This window comes from Lepisma saccharinum, chromosome 7 (assembly GCF_977018435.1).
Source record: "Lepisma saccharinum chromosome 7, izLepSacc3.1, whole genome shotgun sequence".
Classification (NCBI taxonomy): domain Eukaryota; kingdom Metazoa; phylum Arthropoda; class Insecta; order Zygentoma; family Lepismatidae; genus Lepisma; species Lepisma saccharinum.
Genome location: NC_139235.1, coordinates 9,802,300 through 9,827,019, shown reverse-complemented (window position 1 = coordinate 9,827,019; position 24,720 = coordinate 9,802,300). Strand labels below are relative to the sequence as shown.

The window sequence follows — 24,720 nt, the reverse complement described above, 5'->3', positions numbered from 1 at the left end:
GCAAAGTTGTAAAGATAATTTTTGGACACCCTGTAGATTAATTATGTATAATAGAAATAGAAGACTAATGCAGGCATGCAATTAAAACAACAACAAAAGTCCAACAACTTGAATTTTTCTGGCAATTTCTGTATTTTTCATAAAATTTCCCTTTTCACCTAAAATTGGACCTGGATAGGGAAATTTCCCTTCATGTAGCAACACTGCCTCCGCCAAGTGTTGCACAGAAAGCAGGAAGGAACAAGCAGTGTTCTCTCGCCAATGCTGTTTGGTGCAGTGGAACTGACCATGCAGGCAGTGTTTTTTTTTTAAATAGCCGCTCACCCACTTTCTCTTCAGCTCCCTCACCCTCCCAGCTTACAATCGGGGATGGAACCAAGTTGTCAGAAGGGTGCGATGGAGAAAGTTCAGTGGCGTACATAAACCAGTCTAAATTCTTTAAATAATTTACTTAAATTTTGGTTTACAAGCTTGTTTTAATAGTTTGCAAGCAGTTACCCATATGTTAAAACTAAGTGTATATGGAAAGTTGTTTTACTGGCGGTAAACATCGTAACATGAAGAATAAGCCACTCTCATTAGTGCAAATGAAAACTGATCTGATCAACTCAACTAATGGTCATATATTATTAATTTAAGAAAATGATTAATTTTTATTACATTGTCCTTAAGTTCAGGTGAATATGCTAACTTTAAATTTTGTGTTGCAGGTATACAATCCAGATTCCATCTTACAAAGATTTGAATTCTCATCCAATGAAAAGATCTTAGCTGTGTACAAAAAAAGTGGGTCTAATTATTACAATGGCGAGACCAAGAGTAGCGAATGGAGAAAAAGGACTGTGGAACATGTGATCTCGTCAGAAGGCAGGCAGGATATGAACAGTTCGTACAACATGACAAGTGACGCCAATTCACACGAAACCAACAACAATGGAAAAGAACGACAGAGGCAATTTCTGCAAAAGGAATTGAGAGAGCTGAACATAAACTCATCCCCTATAGACACTTGTGTAGTAGTCACTAATTTGGCAGCCTATGAGGTCAGATTAAGGTAAAATATGTTAATACCATATTTATTAGGTGTCGGACATATTAATCGGTATTCTATATTGATATAGGGTAACTTCGGTGAATAACGCCAGGCGGGAAACAACGCCATTTCAAAGTTTCAACTCTGAAAGCATGGACGCATGTAAAGTTAAGGGGTGACTCACCGTTTTGCGATAAACAATGGTGCCTGGTAGCATTGCTGATAAGAACGGTTGCCATTGTCGAGCCTTCAATTAAGAGAAACACTTTGAACAGCGTAGATGTTTGAGTTGCGTTTCGAGGAAAAAGGGTCCACATTTTCATCGCGCCGACCAAAATGAGTGTTTTTCTATTGTAGGATTAGATTTTAAATGTTAACAATGTTGTACGTACACAATATGTTTATTACGTAAGAGAATTATGTGTGTACGGTTTTCATGGTCGGTGTCGTAAGTTTAGAACAGTTGGTTAAACTGCAATCTGTTGTTTCGGGAAATAACGCCATCATCGTGTCGGGGAATAACGCCACTCAATATAAACTCAAATTTAAGGAAATGTTGATTTTGAAAATAGGTTTATCCTTGCTCAGTTACTTTTGAGGCGTACAGATATTTATTCTCGGTTAATTTCCACTTTCAGATGGCGAGAAAATGTAGAAATATACAGGCCAAATGGTCAGTAGATGACTTTAGGCAATCTATGCCAGCCGTCAAACAAGGAATGAAGATAGCATGTGCTGCACATTTGTTCCAAATTCCTCGCAGAACTTTGAGGGACTGGGTATCGCAAAAAGACAAAAAAGACATGCTTTTTCTAATAACTTACTACATTAATTATTTTTCATAGTACAGTTTAGTAAAGAAAATGTGAATGTTTTATTTGTAATTAAGATAATGTGAATGTTTTACTTGTAATTAAGAACATGGCGTTATTACCCGACAGGTCTGGAAATAATGCCATTTTGCATTAACACAGAATTTCGTATATTATTGCTTTCATTATAACAGTGCAATCAATATTTTATTATTACACAATATAGGAAAGTTCATTCTCCTATACATGTAAGTTTCATGTTCCTAACAATAAAAATGTATGAGTTATAGAACAAAATGACCAATTGGTGGCGTTATTCACCGAAGTTACCCTATCAGTGGGCATATCAGTTAGGGCTGAGCTCATACCACTTTGAACCAGTATCCATGCTAATGCTCTTACAATTCTCACAAATACAGATACAGTGAAACCTTGTTAATCCACACCCCGATAAGCTGGACTTTGCTTAATCCGGACAGGCCAAAAAAAAAACAAAAAAAAAACAAAAAAAAAACAAAAAAAACAACAAAAAAAACAACAACAAGGTTTTAAATGTGGCTAGAAGTCAACAAGAGAACTTCACAAAGAAAAGGCAGGTAACCACTGATGAAATTCTGTTTCCCACAGACTTTATACTGTACTGTATTGTGTATTTAGGCCTGTGCCCTTTAAATACACCATAATAAACATGTTTTGTTGCTATAAACGGAGTTTTAATACACTTTCTACTGTTCTTTGAGGATATTTCAGTTAATCTGGACTTTCGTTAAACCGGTCAACTTATCTCCCTCATTAGTCCGGATTAACGAGGTTTTAGTGTATTTGAAAATTGTAACAATTGAATGTTGTTCAAATTAGATTAATATTAGTACATAAGTATTCCACTTCACTTATATAAATCAATTTTCCAGAGTTTTGCTTAAAAATATTAAAACAAAATGTTAAAATACGAGTTATGTAACGACAAAGTCCAGTGTAGCATAGCATTCTTGTAAATAAATTCTAACTTATACCAGTCTATATTGGTGTCTGTATGACTTTCTGTGTAGTAGGCAGTTTCAGCATATCAAGAGGTGTGTCATGCAGTTGATGAGTTCTTGATATCACAGCGACAACTCTCGTTTCAGCATGGGGTTCACACTTGGCCACATGTTCAGAGCAGTGTCTGGATATCAATGGGGATTACTTTGACTAGCAAAGCAACACGATGAGAGACGAAGTGACAGGACACAACGAGTCATTTTGTTCGTTAGCTGAAATCTGATAGCAGATTTCGTCCATGTATGCAGTAGGTGTAGGTCTGTCTTTTCTAGGGCCTCCCTGATGGTGCAGTGGTAGCGTCGCTGCCTTGTGTTCAAGGGGTCCCGGGTTCGATACCCGGTGGAGGCACAAGTGGTTCTGATCCCACTTTAAACTGTAGGTCCAATTCCGATTAGCCTTACTGTGCATAAAGTGGACTTAAAACAACAATTCAACATTCAATATTATTACTACTTGTACATTTTTCAATTCCTTTTTATTGCTCTCACTAACATTGTTAAACTTTTTCAGGCATTCGCCATCAGAGCTATTCATGGATTTAGCATTACGGAATCACGAGATAGACAAAGCTGAGAAATTGGCTGTGGTGTTTGGACTAAATTTACAGCATCTGCTGGAGATAGCTGGAGACTTGAAGCTGGCAGCCAAAGAATTTCCCCAGGCAATTTCTTTGTACAAGTTGTCACGGGTGAGTTTCATTCCTGATTCATAGGGCCGGCCATATATTTATGGTAAGTATAAGATCAAGATATTGGGACATTTTGGAATTGACAGCTGTACATAAAATGACATTTCGGTGTTATAATACTAAATTTTATTTAAAGACTACATTTATTATACAAAATAAACATTTCCCTTCTGATAGCACATTTTGTATAGTTACAAGAGTATTAACTTTATTCCTGTGTAAAGGAGTTCATTTTTGCTTCTCAAATATTTACAGCAAAGTTAATATTTTTTTGTGTGATTTTCTTAACTCCCAGGATAATTCAGATTTTGTGTTTAAGAGTTTATTTCACATTTTGCAGTTCATTTCACGTCATGACAAAACATGGTAGAAAAAATGCACCTTACACCTTTCAAAAACATGGAAAATGAACATTACATGTTATTTCACATTTAGTGTTTTTGTCAAAAACAAATTACATGCATGCCGCCTGATCCAATATTTATTTTTTTAAATATAAAATTATTAATGAGCCACAAACATCACACTTCATTTCCCACCACAAGATGTAAAACCAGAAATGGACCAATATGAAATGTTTGCCAGTACTAATAAAATACTAATATGAAGTTCACCATTATAAAATTTCAAAAGTACATGGTTCATCAGGATGTATAAGAACAAATAATCACCTACATAAATTGAAAATAGTAAAATCGCCTGAGTGTTATCAAGCTCCAGTCTCCTTGCAGATCCTATTTTGTATTTGTATTATTCTACTTTGCTGATCAAGGAAACCAAATTATATTCATAGTGAACTCGTCCATAAGGAAATGGAAAAAGATTTGTGAATAAAGAGAGGCATATAAAAATATATAATGATCATGTATTTGAAATATATATTCATAATTTATGATGTGTGCGACTTACTCACTTTTTATAAAGATTAATTCGTATTTTCAATAAATTAATCAAAAATACAAAACTTTTGTACTTACGTCTAGCGAGTATATATTATTTCAAACGACATTTCGGGAACAACTGTTCCCTTCTTCAGGTTCTTTTTCTCGGCTACCAGGAATATGTCATAGCCACGTCAAATAATCTCAAACGTCAAGAAAGAAGGAAACTGTACAGTTTAGATTAGGGATGTGCTGAAGCCGATTACAGATGAATGAAAATCGGCCGAAATTGACACATCGGCATCGGTATCGGAATCGGCAAAAATCCGATATTTAAACCGGTACAGATTATACTAGAGTTTTTACCTTCTAATAAGTTTTATATTCTAGTTTTGTAAGATTTATTGAAAATTTGGTTATGATTCGACATTATTGTAGAGTTTTTGTAATAAAATTATTGTAAACTCATTCAGAGGATCAACCTAACTATAAATCTGAAATAAAACAGTACATTTCTGAACCAGGATTTGCTGTTGTATTGGAAATTCAAAAATGAATATTCAAACCTGAAGCAAGTGCTGAGAAAATACTTGGGCATACCTGCCGCATCAGTATTCAGTGATTGAGTGTTCAGTGTTGCTGAACAGATTTGCGATAAGAGAAGAAGTAGGTTACTTCCTGAAGTGCTTCCAAATCTCGTATTTCTGAAGTTGAATCTGGCAGAACAGGAATTCATTTTGCATTTCAAAGAACTGCCTGAGTACTAATGTTTAATCTCTTGAGAATCCATGTTCTTCTTAAAGGTTCACATAACCTTTTGTAGATGCAAATGTACATTCGCATCTCTTGATAATATATATGTATATACGTACATATGATATACAATAGAAATGCACATAGCAAATTTACTTTTGTCATGCTGAAAATAACATCTCTAAAACCTTAACTACCCCATGTTCCCTCGTTTGTTTAAAACCATCGCTGTAAAAACTACGACCTCTATGTTCTTAACGTTTAACATTTAAATTTGTATATAGGTTTGAGAATATTAGTTGGTAAATATTCCACTACAATATTATGCATCAATATATCAGAGTATTGCTTCAGTGTATTCAAGAACCACAATAGAATATTAAAATACCTGTTATGTAATCACAAAATACAGTTTTTCTTACATAATATTGGTACAAAATCAATGGAAACCGAATTTTGATTAACTTGCAGGATAATTATACTCCATGAAAGTGTAGCATTTTTGCAGACCCTGTGAACAATTAAATGCCAGAAAGTATTGGTAAATGAAATCCTACCTCTACTTTCCAATACTGATACATCAGCATCAGTATTGGCTCATCCCTGATTGATACACTTGTGAAAATATCAGTGCTACAACGAAAACAAGGATATCCCACTTTATATAAAGTTTTGCAATCACTACTTTACAGATGGCACTTAAGGTCAGTCAGTGCAAATAGTAACCATGACAAAAACTTGGCTGAATGACAAGAGAACCAAGAAGATGAAGAAGAGTTGAACCACAGAAATCAATAGGCAAATAAACTGTTGTTCACAAATTACACTGTATCATTGTTTATCGTATGTGAGAAGTGAATGTGGCCGCGGTGGCTCAGTCAGTAACGCATCTGACTACCATGCTAAAGGTCCCGGGTTCGATCCCCGGCCGGTTCAAATCTGGGAACTTTTCTAACGATGGAAGCGCCCACCCAGCGTCGAATAACGTGGGTACCTGGGGGAAACCCTGGGGGGTAAAGGTGGTCAGGGGCATGATGCTGATCACATCACCCCCACTCATGACCGTATCAAGAAAGTTTGGGGCGTTACCCCCACACCCCCTATACGCCTTCATGGCATGGTGCTATGCACAGGGGAGCACTTTATGTGAGAAGTGAATGAAATAGTCTCCTGTGTATCGTAATGGCTTTTCTTGCTATGCCTATTTACCTTTCAGTGTCGTCATTTGAAGAGTGTCTTGAAATTTGCTGCAGCTGGACATTCTGCCGAGTTGCTAAGCTACATACAAGTTCTGTTTTCAAGTTCAGGCCTGGATCTTTCAACGTCGGAAAAAATCCACCTTTCAAATCTGGCAGTGATGAGTTACGTAGAGCAAGTGCTTAGGATTAGTGTTGGCAAAATAACACTTTTTAAGCAGTTCATGTGAGTACAGAAATGCAGTGTTTTGTAATTTAGATATGTTTGAGGGTGTGCCATAAAAATGTTTTTGTTTTTTCGTTGGGATTGTTTCTGTAATGTGTTGGCAACACTTATTGATTTGTCATTTGCGTCATCACTGTACGCCATTTGCAGAGATGGATCCCTGGAGTGATGCACAACGTGTTGGTAGCTGTAAGGGCATTCTATAAAAGTGGTGGCTCTGAGACAAGAATATCGATGTTATTTTTATCTTGAGAGACATGATCTTATTCCATCAGCCAATGAAATCAGGATGTGGGTGCATAATTTTGAACCTACGGGAAATGTATTGAAGCAGAAACATTCGTACTCGGATGTTGGAACTTGCCATGGATGATTTTCATTGCAGATCATCCGAGTGTCAGACGAAATGGTATTTACCTGCAGAGCGTAATTTTCAAAACATGAATAATGTTAATAATAAAACATAGTATTAGTTTCATTGTATTTAGAAATAGCCCATTTTTATGTTACACCCTATATTTTCCACTGTGCCATAGTTATTTGTGTGCACATTAATTTATAATTTAGTTCTATATATGGTCCATTGACACTAAAATGTTGTATACTTCATAATGGACATGTATTTAGGCTGTAGGCTTCACTTTTTCTGCAGACAAATTTAGCTTACAGTCTAGATAACTAAAAGTCATACTTAATTTTAAAGCAATTTATTCTTCATTAATACTAGGAGATATTTCCAGAAATCAGTAACTGTTTTGTAATAAAAAAAGAATGAAGAGACTTAGTTGAACAAAACATTTTTACTCTGAAAGTACGTATCTTGAGGTATTTCTCTACGTAGGTATCCATGGCATTGAGGCATTTGTACCTGGAGACACTTTTTTGTATACCCTCGTCATACACTTCTGCTGCCAGTCCATTGGTGGAAGGATACTGTGTCAGCAGAAGGATGTGCAGATGTCATCCAAGATCACCCTGTATGAAGAGCTTCAGCAAACTGTAGCTGAATGGCTCGATAAACTGGTAGCAGAAGTGTATTACGATGGTATATAGTCTCCCGGTACGGTAAGTGCCTAAATGGCATGGATGCCTATAGAAAAATAGCTCTAGGTTTGTACTTTCAGAGTAAAAAGGTTTTGTTCAAATAACTTCTTTTATTCTTTTTATTACCAAACGGATACTACTTTCTGAACATGCCTCGCAAATGCCTGTAAAAACTAGGTGAGATCAGGGCAAAATAATCCCTCTAAGATATACTAAACTGTATTTCACATAAAAATCTCAATACAATGAAGATTATTACACATGTTTTGGTGCACATCTTAACTATTATTGAGAACTGGTTCGAAAACTTTATATCTTGCAGTTTCAAGATAATGCAAATGATAATTTTTGCCCCTGGTATTATGAAAGATGTGGCCACGGTGGCACAGTCGGTAACGCGTCTGACTACCATGTGTGATGCTGATCACATCACCCCCACTCACGACCTGATCAAGAAAGTGTGGGGCGTTACCCCCACACCCCCTATACGCCTTCATGGCATGGTGCTATGCACAGGGGAGCACTTTACCTTTACCTTTTTTTTTATTATGAAAGAATGAATCATTCAACATTTCTTCTTTTATCAAAACATCTTTTTTTTTCCAGGAAGTTCCTGTGTGAGAACCTGAATTATGATGAAGTGTTGACGATTAACGTTGCTAGTCAGACTGGTTTGTGGGAGGTTCTTCAGTTCCTTGCCACACAAAGAGGCCTCTACCAAGAAGTCCTGGAAGTGCTTATCAAATTGATTCAAACGTTAGAGTCAGATGGTAACAAGCATTCTACAGTTCCAAAGAATGTAGCAGCGTCGCTGGACAGTAAGTAGTATTGAAAAATCTAGGAGGAAATTATTTCTATCATGGTGTAGTCATTCTTTATCTTTGTTTTTACCACATGCAAAGTTAGAATTCAAATAAAAATATATAAATAACTTACGTGAGTGAGTAGGAATGTTTCAAAACGACGTTTCGGAAATCTGTACTACTACCTTCATCAGCTAATAAAATAAAAAACTTTAGGTGCCAAACTTGGTACCGCGTTGTTAAATCATAAGTTCAGGACATAGGACATAGGATTATAAAAAGGAAAGTAATTAGGAAAGAGGAGAATAAATTAAACAGGAATGTTTATGATGCTCCATTTATATGCACAGGAAAAAAGGAATAAGCTTAATAGAGATGATGCTAATCTGGAGGAAGAGTGGATCGCTTTTCTTAAAAAGTGGGATAAAGCGGTAAATACAGACACTAAAATGGGTTTACATATCACTCCGAAGGTTGTGAAGGCCGTCGAAGAAGAGAGGTAGTTCACCTTGAAATGGTGACATATAGGATCGTAAGAGGGGAACGCTGGAGGTGAAATTTTACTTCCATGCAGGATAGGAGCACTCACAGTCCATGTGTTCTACCCAACGCTGACGGAAGTCACTAGGGGACTCTAATAGGTCTTCAATTTTTATTTGTTTTAGTTGTGGTTTTTGTTTTTAACATAGGGAATTTTTAACTAGCGAAGACTTCCATTGGAGTTTTTATGCTGTCACCGTAAGTATTTTACCTTTTCCATCCTCAACCTAAATCCTCAACTTACGATTTAACAACACGGTACCATGTTTGGCACCTAAAGTTTTTTATTTTATTAGCTGATGAAGGAAGTAGTACAGACTTCCAAAACGCCGTTTTGAAACATTCCTACTTACTCACATAAGTTATTTATATATTTTTATTTGAATTGATAGTGAGTAAAATGCACCATTGTAAAATGTATGCAAAGTTAGGTGGAATTTTCCAGACATTCAACATTTTTGTGCATTATGCCTTTTTATTATTCACTGATTAGCAGCTAACTTATAAAGGAAAAAGAAGTAGTGTATTTTATTGTATTTGCATTTGAAACATTCTTATAGGCCTTACCATGTTTTTTTTATGCATTATTATTTAGGTTGTTCTTAAACAGGGTGTCTACCAGTCAAGAAATCAACGGGTAGGTCAAGAATGTCAAGAAATTATGCTTGTGGTCAAGAATTTTTGCTATTTTTTTATTCAGTAAAGTGAATTTACGTTGTTATATACCTGCATTGGGATTTGATAAAATTGAATATTTGGAAATCTAAAATTGTATTGAGTTGTGGTTAAGATTTGTCCACTTTGTTTCTTAAGAATTACATTCTTGTATGCACAAAGTTTTTAAGAAATATTAAATAAAGTAATGTAGCCATTCCCCATCAAGGACGGGGTCTGAAACAATAATTTTTACAGGCATTAAGAATGAAATAAGTCTAAATCTCTTGTTAAAGTACAGCTTCAGTTTTCATCTTAGCCGGCCTTGTGGTAGGGTTTTTTTTCATTGAATAAAAATATATATTTTCTTAATTTTCAACTGTACCTAAGTAGGGGTTGATTAAATAAACCTTAAGAAACAAGAAGGAATGATCAAGAAGAAGTTAAGAATTTTGGATTTGTTATTTTGATATGTACCCTGTTAAATATACAGTGTTTTTTTATTTTATTTTTCATGTGATGTTTCGTCCTGGTTTCCCAGAACTTTCTCAATCCGAGATAACCACACACACACAACACACAACCTTATGTGCAGAAGTGTAGAGTCATGTAAGGTCGTGTGTTATGTGTTTATCTTGGTTTGAAAGAGTTATGGGAAGCCAGGACAAAATGTCGCATGAAAAATAAAATAAGGAACACTTAAAATAACCGTAATTATTTTGCAAGTGATCAATAACAGTTTAATTGCATCTGCTTGTTTACCTGTCTTCCACAGCTGGTATGTGGTTTTGTTTAACTGAGCGTGCCTGCCTTCAGTCATTGCTTGCGAAACCACAGGTGGCAAGGGCTCACTTGCAAGTTGTTTCAACATCTCTTCCCCAGCTGGAGCTAGCTCTTCTAGAGGTAATGGAAACACTATTAAGCCTTGTCTCCGTGTTTAATAAAACACTAAAATGCTGTCCAAGGCAAAATTTATTGTAAAATAAGGCACTATAAACATAATGTTTCCACCCTCTAACAGTGTCTTCTTCAAATAAGTAGCAATTTATTGTGAATCTTTGTCTGAAGAAGACTCTATTAGAGGATGGAAACGTTATGTTCACAGTATCTTATTTTACAATAAATTTTGTCCTGGTCAGATTTTAGTGTTTTATTAGGTATTGGAAATAGTTTAATCAAATCCAAGAAGCTTTGTACTATTTGTCAGTTTCAAGTAGAACTGATATATTACTGCTTTGAATTATGGATGCCATAACCAGTTGTTCCTGATGCTCATGCATGTAACAAGTCCTGCAGTTACAAATAAGCTCATTTTATCAGTTCCTGCACACCAATAAACAACAATTCCACGGGTGCAAATAGCCTACAGTGCTGACTCACCCAATCCAAATTTTAATAAATAAATAAACAAACAATAAGCTTTGCCCCTGATCTCCGTAGCAGAATGGTTAGCACAGCAAGCTACGATGCCAGGAGTACTGGGTTCGAATCTTTGCCTGAGCATGGGAACAAATTTACCAATTTTGTGACCATGAAAACTGTGTAGCAACATTGGAAGTTTCAAGCTGAAATTCACATAGCGACGATACCTTTGACAGCTGATCTGGTTTTGCATTTACGTAAGTAAAATTGACAAAAGTTGACTTTACATATGTTCCCAGCATTTTGAACTATTATGATATTTTCAAATCTCTGTTTTGTCATTTTCAGAGATTGAAAGAAACTGTTGGCCATTACTTAAGTGTTAGTTTGGTAATGGAAGTTATTTATAACTCTAGTCTGTTGTTGGGGAGTGGCAGATTGTCGAAGTGCATTAGTAAATCTATGTTCTGATGACATAAACGCCCCTAAAATTGATCTTAAATTTTCACAGCAGCCAATACTTTGAATACTGCTCTGGAAAACAGTAAGGTGATTAAATATGGCAAACATATATACTATTGTAACAAAACTTTGGAAAACACACTTGGCACTGTTGATGCACGGAAGAGATATTTTCATTTCAGTTTGTAAATCCACATGTGGCATTAATAGGGCTGACCCGAGACTACTTTGAACTTACACCTATGTGGATGTCAGTACTCTTAACCTATACTAAGGCCAGTGCTTGAAAATTGAAACAAAGTTCAAAATGTTAAATAATATTAATAGGTGAGTAATCTCCCCCAATTATATGCATCAATTTATCACAGTTTTGCTCCAAAATATTCAAGAATTACATCAGAATATTAAAATATCTATTACGCTATCTCAAAATCCCTTTTTTTCACATAATATTGTTTCAAAGAAATGCTAGCTTTGAATTTTGCATAATTTCTAGGATAATTATACTTCATGAAAGTATCACTCGGAATTTTTGCGGACCCCATGAAAGACCAAAATGCCGGAAAAGTATCTGCCAGTTTGGTAAACAAAATCCAGTACTTTTTAGTACTGATACTACTGGCAATGACCGATACTGATACATCAGAATCTGTATCAGTTCAGCCCTAGGTATTAATATCAACTTTTTTAATTTAATGTATGTGAAATACAAATTATGATTACTACAGTGTTTTTTTTTCTCTCTCCCATTAGAGACTTGCAGCTCTGTACGATCCGTCCTCCCCAAGTCTCCGACCTTGCCTGAAGAGAATACTTTACAAGTCTCGCCATCGTTTGTATTCCAGTGGATCTCTTGGTTCGTCACTGCACAGCAACACAATGGAGTACACCGATGATGTGAGTATATGTTTTGTTGACTCAAGTTTAAAAGTGACATTAATAACAAAATTACAAAATAAATTTTCCAGTAAATTGGCTATTAATTGTATCTCCTTATGTGCCTGTCAATTTGTGTAATTAATGTAAATCATTTCTCTTTTCAGGACGAATCTTCTGCTCCCGTCAGAGAAATTATTGAAACCTTTATTGCCGTCTTGTTGTATCTCGCCAAGAAACGTTCATCGCAAATGGCATACATCCCAGAGCTAATGGAATATATTAAGACTCAAAAGGATGAACAGGTTTGTGGTCCATTTATCATTGCTAATTTGAAAACTGTATACATTTTTCAATATTCGCATACAAATCTCAATGTTATTCATGAACTGAATATTAAGAAAAATAGGAATGAGGCCATTTAATCGGTAATCTACCAATATTGGCCAATAGCCATATTCGTGTGTCCATTTATCTGTAAAATTGCCAATAATTTTACCAATCTGATATGTCTTATAAATGTCTTATAATTTAGTGCAATATTTTGCCACGATTTTTATTGATATAAACTATAATCTCCGTGCCTTACTTTTTAAAAAGTAAATAACAAAATATGCAGCTTCTTTTGCATTGTAGTCAACCTGGAAACATATGTTTATAAAGGAGGTCAGTGAACCATTCAGGTTCTTCAGGAACCATTTGGAATTATATATTGAATCAGTAGAATATTGGTTATCATTATTGGTATATTTTATATTGGTATTGGTCAAAATTTCATATTGCTCCATCTCTTAAAGAAAATACTGTAGTAAGCCAATCGAAAGTCAAATTAGAAAAAAAATTTAGTTTAGAGTAATCACCACCACCACCAAAAGAATTTAATCTACAATACGAGCTGATACTTTTCTTTAGTCCTGGTGTGTTGCGGATCAACAAGAATACTGCACAACACTCCCTAATTCTATGCAATTTTACAGAAGGCAGTTATTTATATATATTTTTTAATAGCAAACATTACGGACATAATCTACATGTTAGATCATCACTATTTAGAATCTTTGTAAATTTCAAATATAAATATATTATATTTATATACATACTGATAATATTTTCTTTAATTGATTCAGTGTTACTTAAATGAGGACAACGGAAAATTGCAGTATGTAACTTACATGTTTCTCGAACACCTTAGAATTTTCCTTGAAAGTTTGCATTATTACTAAATAAAAATTGGATTTTGTGATGGAAGTTTTGGAATATTTTAAAGGAAAACTAAAATATTGATGTGATATAATTGCAGTGGAATATATATTAATTCTAGGCTGTTTAGGAAAAAGAACTTAAGTCAAAAATGTAACAGACAGTTATTAATGTTTATGCTTTTAAAAACAAACATGTTGGCTCAACTGTTTAGAAGCTTTACAAATGCCTAATATCAAATTATACTGATAATATTTTCTTTAATTGATTCAGTGTGAAATGAAGGCAACAGAAAATTGCAGTTTATGGCTTATGTACCTTTTCCTAAACACACTAGAATTGTTACAATGTTCAGTTTCCTTATTGATGGAAATTACTGTCTGAGGAAGTATGTTACACATACAGAATACATAGTCATCAGAGTTTAGCCACCCTCAAAATCAGGAGTTTTTTATACTGAATATCTACATCAGCAGGGAATGGATTTACATGTTGTTAAAATGTGCTGAATATGTAAATACATATTTAGCTATTTTCACCAAAAGATGGAGTTAAATATGGACTTAAAATTGTAAAAATTCACATTTTTAATAATATAAGACACTACATGAGCTACATAAAATACAGTATGCTTACATTGAAATTAATTGTAAAACAACACAAAATGTGTTGTCATTTTCTGTTTCCAAAACAGAGAATAACAAAATTTTATTGAAATTGTTCGAACGTGAATTTCCTTCTGTTGTCACTTAATAAAGATTTATATTGACTAATATCAATATCGCAAGAAGTAATGGGAATGTATTTCAAATTTGTCAGTTATTCGCAAGAAATTCATCCAACTCTTTTGGTCACACGGGGATATGTAGTTATTGTGTGAATAATGGAGTATATGTTGAGAAATGTATTAAAAAAACAAGGTCAGTCCAAAGTATCCGGCCTACATTCAGGGAAAAAAAATATTGCAGATATATGTAGGATGGGTTAAAAATTTCTTCAAAATAAGATCCTTCTGCGTCAATACAATGTTGCCAGCACTCCTGCCACACTTGGTACGCCCCCTGGAAGTCTGCAACCGGAATCTCCTTCAGGCACTGCATCAAAGCTGCTTGCAGTCTGATGTCCTTTCAGGCTGTTTCAGTCGAGGGAAGAGAAAGAAGCCAGGCAGGGCCAGGTCTGGACTGTAGGGAGGCTGAGGCAGCGTTACCACATTTTGCTTCGCAGTTATCAGAGTTATATCATAGCATAGCTCCTCCTTATATAGGAAGATGGAAGATAATTGATTTGTTTTAATTTACCTCACTTTTCTCCCATTTTTGGCTAATCGTGAAGGTGAGGATGAATGTCGATAGGATGAAAAGGATGAAGGTGCAATCACAAACACAAATGGACAGAACAACACAAGTGCAACAGAGGATTATAACTGCTGTGACTCCAGAGCCTTGTTAGTATGCTAAATGCAGTCTAAGGTGTACTATGTTGAAGAGAGTTTGGCATTTAGGTGTTTTTTTCATAAATGGTTGCCCCTTACACCCCAAGACAGAAAGTAAGATTATGCATAGGAGTTCACTAGAATGAGGCCAGGATGACTCAGCATTTGCAAATTTCGAAATATGAGACATAACCTATCCAGAGTACTTGCGCTACAACAGACACCTAAACAAAATTGTAATTTTATATTGGAACTTTACCGGTAATAATTTCTTAACAATCCATCCATACTGTTTACATAATATTGATAATAATTAATTTGTTATTATTATTATTAATCTCCGATACTACTGGCTTCCATAAAGATCAGTGTTAATTTATTTGTTTGCATGTTTCAGAGAATTTAGTTAATATTCCGAGGATTTTCGCCAGTTTTGTCTTTTTCCCCTTGCCAGGAACTTCCCAGAGAACCCCTCCCTTCGCTGTCAGTCCACGTTACCCCATTAAGTGCTGGTTACTCCCATGTGGCAGTGGTTAGGAACTCAGGAGTCTACACTTGGGGAGCCACCGTTCAGGGTTGCTTAGGTATGTATCCTTTATGTAAGAAACAACATATCCAGTTCTTTGTATAAGAGAATAATAATTCAGTTTATGGGCAAAAAAAGTATTTTAATCACTTATCCAGCATATGTTGGTCGCATTACAGGGTGGCTACTCACCTTGAATTCCAAGAATTCTGCGTGATTTATTGGCACCGGAAATTCTGTGTGAATTCTGCATGAATTTTTTGTGAAAAATTGCAACTTTTATTAATCCAATTTCCATTGAATTTATACATATTTATAAATGCCCTGAGACAAGTTATTCACAGTTTAATTTTAATTTTTGTCAAGGAAGGAAAAGGAAGCTGCATGAAAAATAAAGCAGAATTCCCTGAATCCTTTTACTTCGTTAGTGTCCTTTGCAGAACAATTTATCTGACACCCTGGAAGATTATTGCAAGATATCTTAAAGCTGATTAGTTAAATTTGAGTCTGAAGTTCATACACAATTACAATAATAATTTTTTGTACATTAGTATCGCGTAACATTTGTGACTTGTTTCTGTAGATGTAATTCGAGTCTGAGTATGTGAAATGGCAAACATAAACTTTGCACCTTAAATTAAATATTTTTAATATATATACCGTTTAATTGAATTGAATTAGAATTTTTGGATACATTGGAATTATATTGTTAAAATATTTGTGTGGGTGATAAGAGGTTGAAATGGGAAAAGAAAACATGAAAAGTTTGCCTTGAAAACTGGGAATTGTACTTGTAGCCACCCTGCATTAACAGAAATAAGAATGTTATATTATACAACCACATCTTTTATTCCCCAAACATGCATTAAAATGTTTTATTGTTCATTATGTATTTATAAACAGCACATTGATTATTTTATAATAATGTCACATGTCATATGTATCATCAATTCAATGAGTTGGAATAAAATCACTTGTTTAATATTGAATCAATTCGAAAATGGTTAATTGTTCATTACTGACCAACTCTCTCACTCGGAAGAGTAATGATTATACATGTGAAATTATGAATAACATGAAGGGCTCAGGTGTAAAACATGGTAAGTGACATTTTGTTTATTTTTTGACTTACAAAGTAAAATGTGCCATCCTTCAATTTTCGAGTGAAATTGCCAGGTCATGCAATTTGCATTGGACTCAGTTAAGCTTTCTGAAATTGATAAACACAACACGAAAACAAATTATCTACAGTATAGCTTCTAATAACCTTTATTCTTAATGAACTCAGAAATGACCAAAATGTCACTTAACATGTTTTACACCCGAGCCCTTCAATTTGTAGTAGGGATGAGACATTAATCGGTAGAAATAGCTGCGGTGGTCGAGTCGGTCACCTCCAAACTGGCCGAGATCGAGAATATGTGGGGCCTTACCCCCACATCCCCTAAATGTGCCTTCATGGCACAGTGCTATATGCACGGGGAACTTTACCTTATTAAATTCAGTCGTAATTCAAGTCATGTATAATAGAAAACATTTATGTAAGTGTGTTACTACTTCTTTCCAAACATCCATTTTGAAACATGAACTCACAATTTACACTAAAGTACAACTGCAAAAGAGTAATACAATACAATACACAATACATAATAGCAATACAGTTGAAGAGAAAGTGGTGTCTGGCTTCTGGCAGTTGGTCACTTGAAATTCCCAATCTTTCTTCCAGGCACTGGACCAACAATGTCACGATACAGCTGTGGGCAACCTGTTGGTCTCTTCCCATCTCTAAAAATAGAAGTTGTGAGCGTTTCGTGTGGACGGCAGCACACTCTGGCATTAACAAGTAATGGTGTAAGTGTCTCTCTATTTCTCAAATTTGTATCTAATGTATTCATTAGGACTGAAGAAGTACTGATTTTGTACTAATACGAGTACTCTTAAAGTCTTTTGTTCCAGTCCTGTCTGAAATACATAATTTGTGTTGTTTCGTTTGAAACAGCTGTCGGCTAAAGATTAATAATCTATACTAAATATACTACTGTTATATTGGGTTGATGCATAAGTACGTAGCATTTCTGCTTGGTATGGCAACAAGTTTATTTATCATTTAATGTTCATCAATTGGAGTGGCATTGTTCTGCTTGTGAATACACATTGAATTTTACAGATTTGAAGAAAGACTGTGTTATTTATGGGCTAAAGAAAAATAAGTGTCCAGTGGGGGAAAAAAACATTTCCGACATATTCTTCTGTCTGTCTTGGTGGCACTGAAAGCAACCAAATCAGCGAATAGGCCAGGATGACAGCATCAAGTGCTGCGACATGATAATGCACATCCATACTCTGCTAACATGACAAAAGCTGCTATCTAGGAGCTTGGTTGGGTAGTTATTCCACATCCCCCTTACTCGCCTGATCTTGCACCCTCAGATTGCTACCTTTTCAGCTCTCAATCCGTCTATCTTCAAGGAAGCTCCTTTGGTGACGAAAATGCTCTTCAAACTTGGCTTGATGGCGCTTTTAACCCCAAATCAGTTGATTTCTTCAGGCGTTGAATTGAATAAAAGAAAAATACTTTTGCCATGGTGAAAAAAATGCTATGAACTTATGCATCAACCCAATACATTTGGACAACCTAAATTTAATGACATGTAAATATTTCATCATACATCTAAATTATTTCCATTTTTAGTGCACTTATTCTATTTGGTCATTAAGACATTAACATGAGAATCCTTGAAATAATCAAATGCAACTACCAGGTAACCAAGAAAGTTCATGCAGTTTTAGTACAAAGAAGAAAAGGTCCAAAACAAATGTGTTTACCTTATATTTATTCCGCAAAATATCCACCATCCGCTTCTACAACCGTCTCCCATCTTTGTACAAGCCTGTAGATGCCATGTTTGAAAAAGTCTTTGTGTAGGGCTGCAAAAAACTGCACCACCGCATTTTCAACCTCCTTGCGAGTTTGGAAATGTCGATTGCGCATATGGTTGTCCATAGACAAAAAAAAATGGTAGTCTGATGGAGCGATGTCGGGTGAATATGCTGGATGTGGCAGAAGTTCCCAGCCGAGAGAAGAAATCACCTCCAGGGTCATCTTTGCTGTATGAGGTTTAGCGTTGTCTTGGTGGAAAAGAACACGCTTCCTATTCACTAATGCAGGTTGTTTTTTTGCAAGCTGTTCGGCCACTCTTTGCAATTCCGCGGAGTACACCTCTTTGTTGATGGTTTTACCACTTTCCAAGAATTCATAATGCACAATCCCAGCCGTAGTCCACCAGACACACAGCAGCACCTTCCGCTGATGAAGAGCAGGTTTTGCAGTTAAAGGTATGGTGTCATTTGACGATAGCCAATGGTATGAGCGTTTCTTGTTATCGTACATTACCCACTTTTCATCACACGTCAAAATGCGGTCCAAAATTGGACAGTTGTTGTTCCTAGTGAGCAAGGAAGCGCAAATGTTCAGTCGTTGGAGACGGTTCGCAGCGGTCAGCTCGTGCGGGACCCACTTACTCAGTTTCCATGATTTGCCAAGCTCATGCAAGCGCACACGAATTGTTTCAGCACTTACCGCAAATCGTTGAGCGAGTTCGTGACACGTTTGACTTGAATCCTCTTCAATTGCTGCCTTCAGTTCGTCCACATTGAGAGATTTCGGTCTGCCCGATCGAGGTTTGTCTGCCAGTGTCTCATCGCCACTCGAGAAGGTCTGAAACCACTTTTTCGCTGTCCGTTCACTAATTGTACCTTCTCCAAACACTGCACATATTTTTCTTGCTGCTTCCGCTCCTTTTGTGCCCAACTTGTACTCATACAGTAAACACGCCATGATTACTGCATTCGACACAGCCATGGTTCACTGCGAATACTTGCTCCCGAACTATCGACTGCGACCTGTTATCTACGTTAGCCGACGTGCCAAGGAATGAGCTTTCCGCCAATCACACATACATGTACCCCTGGCGGCTGAACTGCGTACTACCCCATGAAAACTACGGGCAGTTGTAAAAACCGCATGAACTTTCTTGGTTACCTGGTAGTTCTAGCCAGTAACTTTACAAAAATTATCTGAAATCGGTGATGTATATATATGTTACAGGTTGGCATTTACATCGAATAACAAATTGAGTTGACTATTATGTGACAAATATATAGAGTTAAACTCTGATTATTTGAAATTTCCATTGAACTTTGAAGTAACAAATACAATTTAAAGCATAATGACAACAATATGTACAACATTATAATGGGACAGAGTCCAAACCACCGTCATTTTTTAAATAACTTGTAGATTAAGATGACCAGAATTTCAAAACAACAAAACTGGACATTCATATCTTCCTTAAGGAAAAATTGGACAAAACAGGATTGCAAAATGTACACATTTTAATGTAAGGAATGTTATGTCATAAATACTTATATTTGAAAACAAATAAAATATAAATAAATAATGTGTAACTTATGTAACTTGGTGATATGCACTGCACTCCAACCAACCAGTCCTTTAGAATTAGAAGTCATTAACTGATATTTTGCCAATGAATGGATCTTCTTCAGTAAATCCTTTTCAAGTAACATTTTGTAAATGTTTGCACACATGTGATTTAAAGTTCACCTTATTCACCAGCATAGCTTTCAAAGTTTGCACTGAATGAGCGTTCTTGTTCACTTGTCCACAAACCATTCATGTACGGAAACAATTTCATCATATCAATCATCCTCGTCTTCACGATTTGCCAATAATGGCAGAAAAGCGAAGTACAATAAACCAATCAATCAAACACGTTTTGAGAAGAACTAATTCTTCAGAAAGATTAGCAAATCCAGCTACTTGACAACACGATCGATGAGAATGAGAGAGAGATCACAAACCTTTTCTACTCCCTCACTCCGACAAATATCCGGACTGGCCATTTTAGTCAAGAATTGATCTGATCCTCTTTCACATGTAAACGGATATAGAAGAGATTTTTCATTATGAGATAAAGATCGTCGTTCTCGATGCTCTACCAATTATAAAATCAGAACCAATCAGATTCCTTAAAAGTGTTGTAGCAGAGCCTACTTTACTGTATAAGGGGAGAATGGAATACCGAAAACTTTAAGGCCAATAAGCTCTCATGGCTCCCTGTCTGCCTATATATCTATTAGGTCGGTTAGCAGGGTCAAGTTTGCAAACTCAAGCTATAAAGTCGCAGTGTTGCCTCAGTTCCAGGTAAACAGAGAAGAAACTCCAATATTTTAAGAAAAATTGGAATGTGGCACATTGTTGACATTGAAATGTGAACTAATTTCTACCCAACTATGCCAAGGTGTATTGTTGCAGTTGGCATCCCTTTTTACGTTTTGAAGGAATTGGGACAGAGAATCAAAAAAAAAAAGAGACTGGTCACCTTATTGATCCAAGGAAGTCTGCTGCTATTGTGTTTAATATAATCTTTAATGCACCCCCCCCCCCCCTTTCAAAGAAAGAAGATGACATTTTGTCAACTTCTAAGCCCTGTTTGTCACAGGCAATATCATTCTATGATAAGGGAATACAAATTCTGATACCCCAATAACGGTGGACACTACATCAAAAGAAGTAGTGGAATTGGAACATAATTTCTGGATATACCATGTACACTGTAATTAGATCGAACATTAAAATAGTGATATTTTGCTTGCAGGTTTATTCGTGGGGGTCATCACAGTTTGGACAACTAGGAGTTGGGCATAAGGGCCAAAGCCCTTACCCACAGCTGGTGGAAAGTCTGGCAGAAGAAAAGATCATCAGCATCTCTGCAGGCCAGTACCATTCCATGGCCCTAACCGAGGATGGCAGGTGGGCACTTAATCTCTAGTGTTTCTTATGTATTTAGTTGATTTGCGTATCGTATTTTTACGAAATTCTCTACAAAAGTTTATGGATAAAAATTAAATTTGTTTTTTTTTTGGGGGGGGGTGGATTTAAAAAAAAAACAATGCAAACTGTATTTGAAAGTTCACATATCTCAGGAACGAATCAAGCTAGAAAATTGAAACTGGTCTTATTTTAAAGACAGAGAATCAATAATACATATTATCTGGGAAAATGGGTATTTTGAATATTTTTTGATCAAGTGTTGAATGTTCAAAGTTTTGCCCAATTTCAGATATTTGAGATTCCATATGGCTTCTACATTCTGTTAAAATTTGGTGATGGTGTTTTTCCACATAAGTAAGAAATTGTATTCTGAAATTTACATGTAGCATGCTTATATAAGGTTATTCATGTAACAAAATGTAGAAGATAAGATTTACAGTGAAATCTCAACTACCTTTTCAGGGGAATGCCGGGGATTAACCCCCACAAAACATTTTATCCCTGCAAAAAAAAATATTTTTATACCCCTCAAACAAAATGGAATTTAAAGCATACAGTATATCATTTCCTAACTACATAAGAAACACAACTGAAGAATCATTTGGCAGAAAAACGAAGTAAAATAAACGAAATCAATCATTCAATTATTCGTGTTCATTAATGGTCCAGTCATGCCGAAAAGTATGTACTCTTGTGAATTAGAGAAGGACCATTCTACAACTGACCAACCTCACCGAATATGTAGCAAAGTGTTCGCAAGAGACTTGCATAGGTAGGTTAAATGGACATTATATTAAGTTTGAATCTGGTAATGGAAATCTGAAAAAGTTTGCGGTGTTACTACTTTGATAGCTCTTTTTTTGTACGAGTTTGAATTTTCTTAAAACATAAATACACTGTTTCTAAATTACATCATAAAAAAATGTATTAAGTTAATTTAATGACCTAGGTTAGAACCAGTGTTCTAAGGTACTTAAAACCGCAAGGCAATAGTTTAGTTTACTGACTGGTGATATACAGGGTGGCCCAAAAAAGAGGCAACCAAGCACAATACAACGGTTCTACTTTCGGTTACCTTTTTGGCCCACCCTGTATATGCAAGTTTGCATATCCAAAAAACAACTAAAGGTAAAAAAAAGGTAAAGTGCTCCCTTGTGCTTAGCACCTCGCCATGAAAGGTCTGGGGGGAGTGGGCACTTCCCAAAATGAAATCACAAATACGGCACTGAGTGGGCCAACGGATATAGTCTGAACTTGTTACAATGCAAAGTATTTTCAATTCAATTTGAATTTTATGATTTGTAAAATACTACTACTAATAATAATAGCAATAATAATATAGCAATAATATTATTATAATATCAATAATAGTAATAATAATAATAAAACAACAATACAAGTTTTAATGCGTGAAGGGCAAGATATAAAATCTTACTATGCCTCCACCTCTGAGAAAAAATACCCTGCATGCGGCCTTGGAGTGGGTTTCCCCCTCACCCCAAAGCACAAAGTTTAATCTGCACAATGCGTAGGACTAACATCAATATTTGATCAGAAGGAACCAGAAACACTATGTAAGTCATACCAAGATTATAAAATTAATATCTTTTGACAATGGGATGATATATTTTATGATGAATCATTTATGCAGTCCATACCTTAATAAATAATAATAATACTTTTATAATTAGGCCTAACCGATTTTTCAGGAGGGGTTAAACTGACCTCCTTCGGATGTCCCGTTTTGGGGGCAAAATATTATGGTCACCCTATTCATATTAGGGATGGCCAGATCCGGATCCGAAATCCGGATCCGGTTGGTTCCGGATCCTTAGGATCCGGATCTTAAAATTTTTCGGATTAGGATCTGCGGATCCGGATCCGGAATTTTCAGATCCGGATCCGGATCCAGAACTTTCGGATCCGGAATTTTCGGATCCGGATCGAGAACTTTCGGATCCGGATCTACAATTTTCGGATCCGGATCCAAAACTTTCGGATCCGGTACTTTCGGATCCGGATCCGGATCTGGAATTTTCGGATCCGGATCCGTTTTGCCATCCCACATGTGCTTCTTTGGAAAGTAAGAATGTGCTTATAACATATTGTTACCTGCTAATATACATATATACATAATATACATACACATATATATATATATATACATATAGTGTGTGTGTGCGCGTGCGCGATTTGTAATTAATTAATACACTTAGTAGGGAGGTCTAAGTCTCCCCCTCCGATTTCCATGAAACTTGGCAGGTGTATAGAGCCCCCCCCCCCCTCAAATGTCAAGATGAGTAGAAATTGAAGTGGGGATCTGACCCCGAAACCACGTAAATATGGCATAGGACGAAACAGGGGGCATAGGGCCTCTCTATACACGTGTCAAATTTCATGGGAATCGGAGGGGGACACAGGGGTCAGATGATTCCCACGTCAATTTGTCCTCATCTTGACATTTGAGGCGGGTTTTGCCCCCTAAAACAGTTTTAGCCGAAACAAAAAACACGTATTTCTTCCTTTGGGCCCCTCTATACACCTGCCAAGTTTCATGAAAATCGGAGGGGGACACAGGGGTCAGATCCTTACTTCAATTTGTCCTCATCTTTTCATTTGAGGGGATTTTGCCCCTGAAACAGTTTTTGGCTGAAACAAAAAAAAAAAAAACACGTAATTCTTCCTTCGGGCCCCTCTATACACCTGCCACGTTTCATGGAAATCGGAGGGGAACACAGGGGTCAGATCCCCACTTCAATTTGTCCTCATCTTGACATTTGAGAGGAGGTTGCCCCCTAGAACAAATTTTTTGCCGAAACAAAAAAACACGTATTTCTTCATTTGGGCCCGTTTATACACACACACCTGCCAAGTTTCATGGAAATCTGAGGGGGACACAGGGGTCAGATCCCCACTTCAATTTGTCCTCATCTTGACAATTCAGTGGGTTTCGCCCTGTAAAACCGTTTTTTAGCTGAAACAAAAAAAAAACACGTATTTCTTCCTATACACCTGCCAAGTTTCATGGAAATCGGAGGGAGACACATAAATCAAATGCCCACTTAAATTTGTCCTCATATTGACATTTGAGGGGGGGTTGCCCCCTAAAACCGTTTTTTAGCCGAAACAAAAAAAACACGTATTTCTTCATTTGGGCCCGTTTATACACACACCTACCAAGTATCATGGAAATCGGAGGGGGACACAGGGGTCCGATCCTCACTTCAATTTGTCCTCATCTTGACATTTGAGGGGGTTTTGCCCCCTAAAACCGTTTTTTAGCTGAAACAAAAAAACACCTAATTCTTCCTTTGGGCCCCACTATACTGCCAAGTTT

General features: G+C 36.2%; 1 protein-coding gene across 1 annotated transcript in view; it reads left to right on the top strand.

The window, feature by feature from the left end:
- ca (RCC1 and BTB domain containing protein claret) overlaps positions 1-24,720 on the top strand; it is a 65,536-nt gene that overhangs the window by 16,048 nt on the left and 24,768 nt on the right. Inside the window, exons 8-17 of the mRNA XM_083124992.1 lie at positions 711-1,054; positions 3,397-3,574; positions 6,425-6,630; positions 8,281-8,492; positions 10,447-10,574; positions 12,249-12,392; positions 12,539-12,676; positions 15,458-15,587; positions 17,256-17,380; positions 21,208-21,362. Coding sequence (XP_082981118.1) covers positions 711-1,054; positions 3,397-3,574; positions 6,425-6,630; positions 8,281-8,492; positions 10,447-10,574; positions 12,249-12,392; positions 12,539-12,676; positions 15,458-15,587; positions 17,256-17,380; positions 21,208-21,362 — 1,760 coding nt within the window. The remainder of the gene's footprint in view (positions 1-710; positions 1,055-3,396; positions 3,575-6,424; positions 6,631-8,280; positions 8,493-10,446; positions 10,575-12,248; positions 12,393-12,538; positions 12,677-15,457; positions 15,588-17,255; positions 17,381-21,207; positions 21,363-24,720) is intronic.